The 12,548-nt window shown below is 33.9% G+C and overlaps 1 protein-coding gene across 10 annotated transcripts in view; it reads left to right on the top strand.

Annotated features, from left to right (window-relative positions):
• CEP83 (centrosomal protein 83) overlaps window positions 1-12,548 on the top strand; it is a 147,451-nt gene that overhangs the window by 78,031 nt on the left and 56,872 nt on the right. For 9 of the 10 annotated variants that reach the window (XR_007402197.1, XR_007402196.1, XR_003132968.3 and 6 more), the window contains 4 exons: window positions 1,849-1,980; window positions 8,560-8,674; window positions 10,301-10,445; window positions 10,559-10,708. Coding sequence is in view for 1 of the 10 variants with exons in the window: in XM_025438863.3 (XP_025294648.1) it covers window positions 1,849-1,980; window positions 8,560-8,674; window positions 10,301-10,445; window positions 10,559-10,708 (542 nt within the window). In the remaining 9 variants the exon portion in view is untranslated. The remainder of the gene's footprint in view (window positions 1-1,848; window positions 1,981-8,559; window positions 8,675-10,300; window positions 10,446-10,558; window positions 10,709-12,548) is intronic. The other variant, XR_007402198.1, reaches the window with a different exon arrangement.

Genomic DNA, 12,548 nt, shown 5'->3' with positions numbered 1-12,548 from the left:
TCAGGATTTAACAGAAAAATGTGGCTCCAAGTGGTAGTTAGAATTTGGGGCTTATATACCATCTTAAAAGGGAAAGGAGAGGGGGGAAAAGGGTACTTTTGGGAACACAGATGACTTTTAGGAAAGATAAATGAGCCCCTAGGAAAATAGATGGGGGATATGACCATTTTGTGACAATGTATAGGTGATTTCTTATCCTGGTACTGATTTCTCCCTTAATAGGAGTCAGTCTTCCTTGGCTATGAAACCCTAAGGGAGGGGAATTATAATTCTTTCTGGAGGCTCTGCTTTTCAGCAGCTAACAGGAGTTCAGGGAAAAACCTTTTCCTGTGTCTATTGATTATCAATGCCTTCAGCTCAAAATAATTTTTATGTTGCAGTGACATATTCTGTATCCCTTCACCATCTTGTTTAGATGTGCTTACTCTTCCTAGTTCTCAGTGTCTAACATGTAGCAAATATATCGTTTTAATTGTTGGATTTATTTTGAGCAATCCAGAGTGTGTGTGTCTGTGTGTGTGTTTTAGAATAGTTGTGAGATGATTAGAGTTGTAGGGAAATTAGTGGGCGCCTAGCAAGATAGTGATTTTTTTTTTTTAAGCCAACAAACTGGGTACAGAGAGCATATTGGTATGATTTGAAGAGTAGAAATCACCTTTTTATTTTTGGATGAAGTTTCTGACAGTATTTACCGGTTTCCTGAACTAAAGTTGTATCATTGGACCTTAGACATGAGGCACTTCAGAATGGTAGTGTTACGTGGCTACTCTTCCATCTTTAATGTATTTATAGTGACAGAATAAGTGGGATGATTGCAACTGAATACAGTGTATGATCTCGATGCAGTGCTTTTCATTGAGGTCATTCAGAGATGATGTTCAGGATGACTTGAGTGATTATGAAAGATGGGAGGTTCATTTGTGACATCTTCAAAAGAGCCTATAGTTAATTTTATCATTTGTCAGATGAAATAAGCAGCAACATTTCTTTCTTTGAGGTTTTTTTTTTTTTGGCTATTGTTGTGCCCAAAGAGTATCATTTTATATGTGAGGAAAATAGCTTTTTCCTGAATTATTTGTTGAATATACTATTTAAGGAATATTTAAGAAATATAGGAAATGAGATCTTACAAAACTGTGAAGCTTATTCTTTAAATGTCATTTTAATTTTACCTGTTTTGAGGAGAAGTTTTTTTGAAGAGCCTTTAGTTTTCACTTTCTAATGGAAGTTAGAAATGAAACTATGTTACCAACCAGAAGTTTTCTTGACAAGTTACAGACTTAAGAATCTTTATATGATATGATGGGTTTAAGAGCTCTTGAGCTCTTTGTTCATCCTTCTAAAGGCTCCAGATTAGTTGAGGATTTTGAATTTTTAAATCTCATTTTTATTTTTTTAATCGCCCTTGATTTTCAGATTTTTAGTTCTCACTCACTACTACAAATGAACCATTTCTTCTACTTTGTAATGTACTTTTATATTTCTACATTCTGTATTGAAACCCCCAGAAATGTTTGTTTGAATTGTGCCAACAATAAGAGTAAATAGATATCAAGTGAGTGCATTAGATACTCTCTTTCATGAGAGGAGTGTGTGTGTTTTATTTTGTTGGTGGCTGTTGATAAATGTCATTTGTCCAGAGACTTTTGTTGCATATTTTCTGGAGTGAATATCTTTCATTTAAATTCTGCCAATTATTTTGAGAAAACTCTTGTTGCTTTGATACATGTTAATATTGGTCAGGTTTTGAATAACTGGGGATAGTATGATTATACATATATTTTAAATAGTGCTTAATTTATTTTTATATAAAAATCATGAGTACATTTAAAATATTTTTTAATAAAGGCTGAAAAACAGTCAGCTAAACTACAGGCTGAACGCTTGGAAAAAGAGCTACAATCAAGCAGTGAACAAAATACTGTTCTAATCAGTAAATTGCATAAAGCTGAACGGGAAATAAATACGTTGACCAGTAACGTAAGTCATCTCATGTTTCTACTTCATCCTTTAGAATGCTTGATATGGCAGAATAACAAATTTTTTATTTGAATTGTTTACTTCTCTATATTGAAATCTTCTTTTATTCTGTCATTCTGCCTTCCAAATACGTATAGAATCTGACCAGTGTTTACCACGTTTACTGTGATTACTCTTATCTGAGCCATGGTTTCTCTAGACTCTTTTACAGTGGGCCCCTAACTACCTATTTAGAGCTCTGTGTGATTTGTCCTCTGCAGTCTTTCCAGAGCCATCACAGTCCAGTTTTTTCCCTCCTGTTCTCTTGGCTTCGGCCTTACTGGCCTTCTTCTCACTCTTACTTACTCCTGTCCTGGGGCCTTGGCACTTGCCTGCCTGACATGGTCTTCCTTCACATTCATGTAGTTTGCTTTCTCCCCTCTTTCAGATGTCACATTATTAGACAGGCCTTCTTGTCTTCACTTTGTAAAATACCATCTTCTTCCTGCCTCACTCTCTGTCTTCTTTATCTGCTTTGTTTTTCTCCATAGCTCTTTTTTTTTTTTTTTTTTAAGATTTTACTTATTTATTCATGAGAGACACACAGAGAGAGAGGCAGAGATATAGGCAGAGGGAGAAGCAGACTCCTTGCAGAGAACTTGATGCGGGACTCGATCCCAGGACCCCAGAATCATACCCTGAGCCAAAGACAGATGCTCAACCACTAAGCCACCCAGGTACCCCTTCTCCATAGCTTTTAACACCATTTGATATACTTATATTTGTCCTATTTTTTTGTCTCCTTTTCTCTCCTACCCTCTTTTCCTTCAACCAACTGTAAGCTTTATGAAGAAGGACATTGCTTTTATTACTCCTCACACTTCATCCCCTGGAACAGTATTGACACACAACAGGCACTTAATAAATATTTGTTAAATGAGTAAACTAATAATAGCAGCATGGTCTGCATTTACGTTACTTTAATTTTATTTTTTTAAAAAGATTTGTTTGTTTTAGACACTGAAAGAGCACGAGAGAGAGAAAGAGAGAGTTAAGGGGATGTGCAGGCAGAATCTCAGGCAGACTCCCTGATGAGTACACAGCACCATGTGGGGCTCAGTCCCAGGACCCCAAGTTCATGATCTGAGCTGTCCACTTGACCAACTAAGCTATGCAAGTGCTCCTATGATGTTTTTAATATCATAAAAATTAAAAATAATTTTAATTTTTTAAAATTAAAATTTTGTTTGTACATCTTCTATATACTAAGTTTTCTCAGGAACTTACAGTTTTCCCCCTCATATGCTGTATATGTATAGATGAGGAATCTTGTAACCAGAAATAGGATAGCAATGATATAAGTGTTTTGTAGAAAACCGTGGTGAATAATAGTATCAGCTGTGGAGTCAGACAGACTAGATTCAAATTCTGTTTCTTTTCCTTACTAGCTGTGTGACCTTGAGCAAGTAGTGTTTTTCTTTATAATGTAAAACTAATATCTACCTTATAGAATATGGCAAAATTATATGCAATATTATGCATAAAGTCTAGTAGATAATCACCCAAATATTAACTACTATTAATGATATTACTTGGAGGCATCTTGGAAATAAGTTTGGTTTCTGAATCATGAAATCAGTTATTTTCCATCAAAACAGAGCTATGTAAAATTACCTTAAAAAACAAAATGGCTCCCAGACCAGAAGGAACTTACTGTAGCCTAGTAGAAATGAACTTATCTAGAGGAGTAATGTGTTTATCATAAATTCCTTGGTCACGGAGTTGCTTGAGAAAACTTAGGCAGTGATTATGACAGAGAGAAAATAGAGTTTTACTCAGTAGAATGTAAGTATTTTGGTCCCATTGAAGAGATCATTCTTATTGTGGAAGGAATACACCAGTCTGTTTTAAATGGTAGGCATGAAACTATTAATTCATTTTATTCCATTTGTTCTGATTGTATGAGCACCAGACAACTTTCTGTTATTTGACTTCCCATGTAATTTTGTCTACAGGGAGAGAATGCACCCTTGTTTTTCAGATATAGAGTGTTCTTTTTTCCATTAAAATATTTTTTTCACCATTTTTCTTACAGTTCTGATTTTATAGACCAATCTTTGTAAACTTTATTAATGTGAGTCCAGCCTTGAGAGTGATGATTTCTGTGTCGTCTGAAAGGTCATAAACCATAATACTATATGCAGTAGATGCCACCCTTGGGAGATAGTCTACCCAGCCTTTTCCATGCCAAACACATACTCTTTTATGTTTGCAGATTCTGTTTCTAATGGCATTTAAAATTTTTGTCTGAATTTTTATACCTTACAGTTGACAAAGTGGTTTTGTAGCCAGCATATCATTTAATGGCTGACACTAGAAAGAATAAGTGAAAATGAGGCAAGAAGATTTTTAATTGTTGAAATACTTTAATTCAGATGTCTTCTAGTTTAGCTTACAGGTTGAGACTAAGATGTATTTAGAAGTTAAAAACTGTTACTTTGGAGGAGGTAATGAAATACAATGGAAAAGTCCATAGGCTTTGAATTAGATAAATCTGTTTTTTGATCCTGACTCATTTTTATCTCACTCATTACCTGTGTAACTTCTGATTTGCTTAACTTTTTTTTCTTAAGATTTTATTTATTTATTTATGAGAGACACAGAGAGGCAGAGACATAGGCAGAGATTCGGAACTTGATTCCAGGACCCTGGGATCATGTCCTGAGCAGAAGGCAGATGTTCAACCACTGAGCCACTCAGGCATCCCTGATTTGTTTAACTTTTAAGTGAGAACATTGCCTATCTCTTACATGATTTTTCTAAGATTAAAAATGGTATTGAATACAGTAAATAGTAGCCTATGATTAAAATAATGACAGTTTTACACTAGTGATATCCTTAAATGAGAAAATGATATAACATAACAGAACTTTGAGCCTATTGACTAGTTCTATTCCTCACTGTATCAAAGAACTTTAGGCAAGTTTCCTCATAGATGAAATGAACAATGTTCTAGCTCATCTCTAGGAACTCATCTAGCCTCCTAAGATTATGTAAGTACTACTGTAAAATAAATTAATAATTTAGTTGCTTCCTAATTAGCTTAAGTAGATTATTTGTACATTCAATATTAAGAGATGTATGTTGAGGTCCTACAATGATAGAGTATGCAAAGAAATAGAGTATACAAAGAAGTAAATTTGGGAATTTCTCTCATGCCTTTCTTCCAATTCTGATATTGCTAAGAGTTGTACTATTTTAAAGACACACTTGGATTTTTTGCATATAAATGGCATATTAAAAACTACCCTTCAGCTTTAGACAAACCAAGTTTTTTTTTGAATCATGCATGTAAAAATATTTCATTGGAAAGATAAACTTTAAAGTGATTTTTCAAACGTGATTGTCACAGTTTTCTTTGCAACTCGAAATTTTCATCAATATTTTACAACTCTCTATATGTGCTGCCGAAGCGAGCACAATATTTTACAACTCTAGCAAATGGTTGTTTGCAATGCAAAGGAGCACCTGGGGTGTATTTGTCTAAGTTATTCAAATTTGTAAATGCTCCTCAGGTTTTTTAACAGAATTATGTCATTGTGACTCTAAGTGTCTTGGATTAAAAACTATTACCAAAGATAGCTTGAAAATGGTGACCTTAAAGATATTTCACATTCAATGAGATAAATTCTAGTTACCTCAGGAGGTGTTTGATCTTTAAAATTCCAATACAAATATGCAGTTTTAAGGAAATAATCCCACACGGTTATCCTTATTAGCTACATTAATGAGGTCATACCATCTCGGACCTTTGAAAAAGATCAGAATTTGAGAACTCTTCTTGGGAATTTGTGTCAAGAGCTTCTTGAGTAATAAGTCTTTTCCACTCTTTCTTGCTTAGTTATATTGTTTTCTTGCACATCTATATGTATATGTGTAATTTAGCAGCTTCTGAACTCTTGTAAAATGCCTACTATTGCCATTTTTTATTATTCTTAAAGTTAGTAGTAAGTAGTACTTTCTAAATACTTGGTTTCTGTTATGTCAAAAGCATAAAGCAAACTGGCAACATGAAGGCCAGAATGGAAAATGCATTGTGATAAAAACAAAAGTAAAACAGAGTACCTCGGCCCAGGGGAGCTTCAAAAGACTCTGAATCTCTTGAAATTATTTTAACATTTTAACATTATACATTTTGTTTAGGAAAAGATCTCTAGTTTTCTAGGACTTTTGAGACCTGATCACAAAGAAGGTGAAGAACCAGGGATCTACAGTCAGAAAAGTTTATTGTGACTAGTTGGGATTTGGTTCAGATGCCTACTGTTTGTTCTAGCTAAGTAATAAATATTCATGTAAGTTTTCATTTTTAATAAATAATTCCTTTACCAACATTTTATGAAGTTAACAATTACTATTAGTGTAAGTGCATTCATTATTTTAGGATGATAGAAGTGTGGTGCTAAAGGAACTGCAACTCTTATAGGTCCATAGATGAGTAAATTCGAATGCAGTGAGGACAAATACTTTGCTTGAGGATATACCACTGGTTTTATAATAAAAGTAGGCCTGAAGACAGAATTTACTTGTTTGACTTCCTGTCTACTGTTCTTTCAGTTTCAATAATTATAGTTTAGTTGAAAAATATTTTTCTCAGGGTGAAATGAGTTAAGAAATAGGTTTGTATATATTTCATAGTTCTTATTGAACTGAAATGAATCCAGTTTTTCCAAAATAAGATGGCTGCAAATTTCCACCTCCTATTTAAAGAAGCTACGGTGTGGTTTGTTAATTAACTACTATGTCATTCTTAACCTTTTACAGCAGGTTATATAATAGCTTATGATTTCACTTGTTATAGAAATTGGATTTTCATTGTAGTTGTATTTCTTCAAAATTTTAAAAACATTTATAGTTTAAATTCTGTCCATGAAATTATAATGTAGTAAACCCAATTCATAGGAAGTTTAAATTGTGAAAATAGAATTTCTTAGTTGCTTTCATGTACTTAAACGTTGTTCTGTGAGACTTGCTTTCATAGAAAAGAACTTTAGAAATGTTTAAAACTGCAAGCCTGATGTCAGCACAAGGTATTCACTTTATGTAATGTCATTTAAAAATCTAGTTTTTTGGAAGCAAAGCACACATCTTAAGTGTAGTTGGTAGTACAAAGGCAGCATGGTGCTTGCTTTTCTGTTTTTTTTTTTTTTTTTTTTTAAGTGAGGATTTTGACCAAACCATTCCATACAATGTTTTTAAGACCTTTTGTAGATGGAACCTCTTTTGGTAAGACACTTCTGTTTCTTGTCCTTCCCCTCTTTGGCTATAGGAGCTCTTTCTCATTTGTTTCTCCCATCTTCAGTTTTATAGATTTCTATTCCACTCAAGTATATTATCCTTTACCCTCTTGTTCCTACCATCTTACATTTTACATATTTGACTTGTATATGTTTGTGGTTTTCTACTCTGATTTCATAGTTTTATGCATTAGTATGTCAGTACAGATTCATCTAATTTTTATGTCTGCATTGGTTAAATCATTATGGGATTAAGTATAGGACTAGCTTTAGAAGCATCTTCCCAAAGGGAAAGGATATAGAAAATATTAGAGAATGGTGTGGATGACTGGAGAGGGAAAGCTTTCTTTTTTGCTTCTGTGACCCCCATCTCTTAAAACAGTGCTAGGGCATATAACAGGGGCTCAATAAATATTTATTGAATGAATGAATACTACTTATGAACTAGAATCATTCCACTTTCAAAAGGGATGTCTCAGAGAAAACTAAAATTTGGTATGTGATTGGTTAATTATATGGGAAATATTGACAGTTATTGCCAGTCACCCAGCAGTTTAAAAGAATCAGGTTTGGGCAGTAAAAGTTTAAATTAGATTTATGTTTTGTACTCATTCTTCCCACTACCACCACACACACACACACACACCAAATTTAATTGATTCTTCCTTCTTGCCTGCTTTGTCAATCCTCTGCCTCTTAATTGGTGTCTTTACCTTCAGTTTCTTAATCTTAATTTGCAATTAGAGTTAATTTTCTGAAACACAGTTGATTCTGTCACCTTCAGTAGCTAATAGGATACACAGTCCTTTTGTACGGCATATAAAGTTTATTCCTTGCCACTCCACAGCTTTCATGCCTTCCTTTGCACTAACACATTGCTCATTGTTTTCCAAGCATACTGTGTGTGACATTATACCATTCTAACATTTTGTGTGCTGTTCCTTATACCTAGAATGGCTTCTTGTCACCAGCACTTTTTTTAAAGGGAGGTTTCAGGTTTTTTTTTCTCTGAAGATGAGTCAGTCATTGACTATTGGATTTTAGGTACTTGCAGTTAAGCCTTTTAAGGCAAGATTAAGCCAGAGGACCCTAGCCAGATATTTGTAAAGAAATAATTCTGTGAGGAAAAGGTTGTTTTCTTGGTACCAAATACTGTTCCAGGCACTGAAGCACCTTCCCTCATGGAAGGTACTTACACTGTGTACTCTGCTACCAAAATGTTTTCTCATTTCTACTGATGTTTTGGGGTAAGCAGTTAGTTGCAAGAAAATGACCTATAGTAATTTCAATTTCTAATTATCAACAGGTGAAAGAACTTAAACATTCAAACAAACTAGAAATAACAGACATCAAACTGGAGGCAGCAAGAGCTAAGAGTGAGCTAGAAAGAGAAAGAAATAAGATTCAAAGTGAACTGGATGGTAATATATGATTTCCCATGCTTTTTACTATTATTTTTACATATAAAAATTATTAAAATATATCAAATTGAATTTTTATTTCCAGATTTTCAACCTGAGTTTTAATCTTAGAGCATATATGGATTATTTTTTATTTATGTTGAATGTTCATTTTCTGAGGTAGCTTTTAGAAAAACCAACCTTATGTTTGTCAGTTATTATTAATACATAAATGAAATTTTACAAATGGGATTCCATATTTCTGGGTTTATAGTTTTGTTTTTAAAGATTTTTAATTTATTTATTCATGAGAGACACACACAGAGAGAGAGAAAGGCTGAGACACAGGCAGAGGGAGAAGCAGGCTCCATGCGCAGGGAGCCTGACCTGGGACTCAATCCCAGGTCTCCAGGATCAGGCCCTGGGCTGAAGGTGGCGCTAAACCGCTGAGCCATCTGGGCTGCCCAGGTTTATAGTTTTGAATCTGTTTATCATGTGATTATTAGTCCCAGACCATTTTAAGTCTAAAGAATGTAAGGAAGATAGGTGAGTCCCAGGCCCAATTTTTGTTTTTTATGTAGACAACTAGGTTAGTTACTGAGCCTAGTTTATTTTATTTTATTTTTTTAAGATTTTATTTATTTATTTGACAGCACAAGCAGTGGGAGCAGTTGAGGGAGAGGGAGAGGAAGAAGCAAACTTCCCACTGAGCAGGGAGCCTGATGCAGGGCTCATGACCTAAGCTGAAAGTAGATGTTTCACTGACTGAGCCACCCAGGCGCCCCAAACCTAGTTTATTTTTAAGCTCCAGTTTAGTCTTAGAATGTCCTTCTCATTAAGATTCCTCAGAATTCTTTTATTTCTGACTTTTCTTAAAAGGTCTTTAAATAAGCTACCTTTGGCCTGTAACTGTCCTCAAGCTGATCTCTAGTTGAACTGGCCTCTGTAGTTTCTGTCAGAGCTTATGATAAATTAGTGTTTTCATCATTAATTTCTACTTGATGTTGATTTCGTGAATTTCTATAGTTAGGGAATAACTTTTCAAGGGACTTAAAGAGTTTGTGATCTTGCTCTGCATTGTTTTTTTTTTAAGTTTTATGTTAGATATGAATTTATTTTATTTCATCTGTAAAATACTTGCCATATCACTATAAAGAAAATTTATGAATTCATTGGATAAACTTGAAAGTTTCCAATTTATATTTCTATCAGAAATCTGACAGTTCTGCTAGAATGATAGGGTTTGAAGGATTCTGTGATTTTATTCACTTTCCTTCCAGCTAGCTTTATGATGATGCTGTCTATGGGGCTAGGGTTACAGAACCCTTTTAGAAGTGAAGTATATCTCTTTGGATATCACTTAGGTTGATATCCTCAGCTCTCAAGAGTCAAGTGAGTAAATGTATATAGTCTTTTATTAAAGCATTTGAATATGCATGTTAAATAAAATAACAGAATAGTTAACTTTGAGTTTTAGTCTGTTTCATTCTTAAAAGGTTTATCAATAACATAAAGATCTTTGAGAATATATATCCAGACTTTCTACACTCTTAGTTGTCTTACCAGTTTATGGATGCTTGCTGTTATGAATTTTCAGCTTAATAACATTGAATACAGCATATCTTTTTCCTTGAAAAAAAAAACTAGGATTACAGTCAGACAATGAAATTCTCAAGTCAGCTGTTGAACACCACAAAGCTCTCCTAGTAGAAAAAGATCGTGAATTAATACGTAAGGTACAAGCTGCCAAGGAAGAAGGTTATAAAAAACTTGTGGTATTACAAGATGAAAAGTAAGTACTTAATTACCTTATTTTGTGTTCAATCTCCTTGCAAATGAAAACATTTTGCTGTCTTATCATCCTCATTGTAGTTCTTATAACATAATTATCATCTGTTGTTTTAGGATAGAACTTGAGAACAGATTAGCGGATTTAGAGAAAATGAAAGTGGAACGTGATGTCTGGAGGCAATCTGAAAAGGAACAGTGTGAAGAGAAATTGCGGGCTTCACAGATGGCAGAAGAGTCGGCCAGAAGGGAACTTCAGAGTATTAGGTTATATATGTATATGTATATATATTTTAAACTTCATTTTGAAATAATTTCAGAGCTAACAAAACATTGTAAAAGTTATACAGAGAATTCCCATATGATCATCACCAAGATCTCTAAAGATTGACATCTTACATTAACCATATTACAATAATCAAAGCTAAGGTATTAACATTAATATAATCAGGAAATAAATACTGTTATCAAACCTATAGACTTTATTCAAATTTTACCAGTTGTCCTACTGATATCCTTTTTCTGGCCCAAGATCCAATCCACAATCACATGTTGTCTTCACTTGAAGAGTGCTGACCAGTTATTTTGTAGATTATCCCTCAATTTGAGTTTGTCTTAAATTCTTGATGATTAAATTCAGGTTATATATATTTTAGCAAAAATAACACCAAAGTCAGTCATGTGTCCTCAGTGCATTGTATTAGGAGGTATGTTATTTGTCCCCTTGACATTGCTGAGTGGTGACCTACAGCATTACTGCTTTGTAACATCTGTAGCAATACTGCTTTACAAAGTGGTTATGCTGTTTTTCATTCCTTGTAGCAATGTATGAGAGTTCCCCTATGACAGTTCCATTTGTTTCACACATCTTGACTGACACTTGTTATTGTCAGGTTTTTGAACTTCAGTAGATGTGTAGTAATATATCATTATGGTATTAATTTGATTTTCCCCAATGGCTAATGATGTTTAGTATCTTATAATGTGGTTTTTGGAAGTATTTTTCCAAATATTTTGTCCATATTTAAAACTGGGAAGTTATCTTCATACTGAGTTGTAACAGATCTTTATTTTGTATATAAGCCCTTTGTCAGATACGTGTTTAACAGATAGATTCTCCCAGTCTGTGGATTGCTTTATTTTAATTGTGTCTATTGAAAGTAAAATTTATTTTGATGAAGTCCATTTTATCATTTTTTTCTTTTCTAGTATGTGTTTTTTATGTGTTCTGTTTTTTTTTTTTTTTTTTTTCAAAAACTTATTTAAGTGATCTTTATGCCCCACATGGGACTTGAAATTACCTCCCTTAGGTCAAGAGTTGCATGTTCTACTGATTGAGCCCTCCAGGCACCCCTCTTGAGTGTTCTGTTTAAACTTCGCCTAATCTTATGTCACAAAGATTTCTCTTTTGTTTCCTTCTAAAAGATTAATATTTTATTTCTTACACTTAGGTTTTATGATCCAATTCATGTAGTGTGAGAGGATAGTAGACATTTGTTTTTTATTTCCAATTAGGTATCCAGTTGTTCCAGTATTATTTGTTGAAGACCGTCTTTTCCTCCCACTGAGTTATTTTGGTACCTTTGTTTTGAAAATCAGTTAACCATTTAAGTGTATCTGTTTCTGGACTCCCTCTTATTGCAGTGATCTTTTTGTCCATCTTGACATGAATATCACACTGTCTTGACCACTGTGGCTTTATAGGAAGTTTGATGCAGGTAGTGCAAGTCCTGTCTACCTTGTTCTTTCTTGTAAAGATTGTTTTGGTTCTTCTGGGTACTTTGCCTTTCCACATAAATTTTAAAATCAGCCTGTCACCTTTTTCAAAAAGACTTGTTAGGATTTTGATTGGGATTGCTATGAATCTGTAGCTCTATTTGAGGAGAGTTGTCATCTCAATATTGAGCCTATCCATTCCATGAATATGGTGTATCTTTTCATTTAATTAGGTCATCTTTATTTTTTTTATTTATTTATTTATTTATTTTTATTTATTTATGATAGTCACAGAGAGAGAGAGAGAGAGAGAGGCAGAGACACAGGCAGAGGGAGAAGCAGGCTCCATGCACCGGGAGCCTGATGTGGGATTCGATCCTGGGTCTCCAGG

This window comes from Canis lupus, chromosome 15 (assembly GCF_003254725.2).
Source record: "Canis lupus dingo isolate Sandy chromosome 15, ASM325472v2, whole genome shotgun sequence".
Classification (NCBI taxonomy): Eukaryota; Metazoa; Chordata; class Mammalia; order Carnivora; family Canidae; genus Canis; species Canis lupus.
The sequence above is the reverse complement of the archived record's forward strand: the minus strand, read 5'-3'. Positions and strand labels throughout refer to the sequence as shown.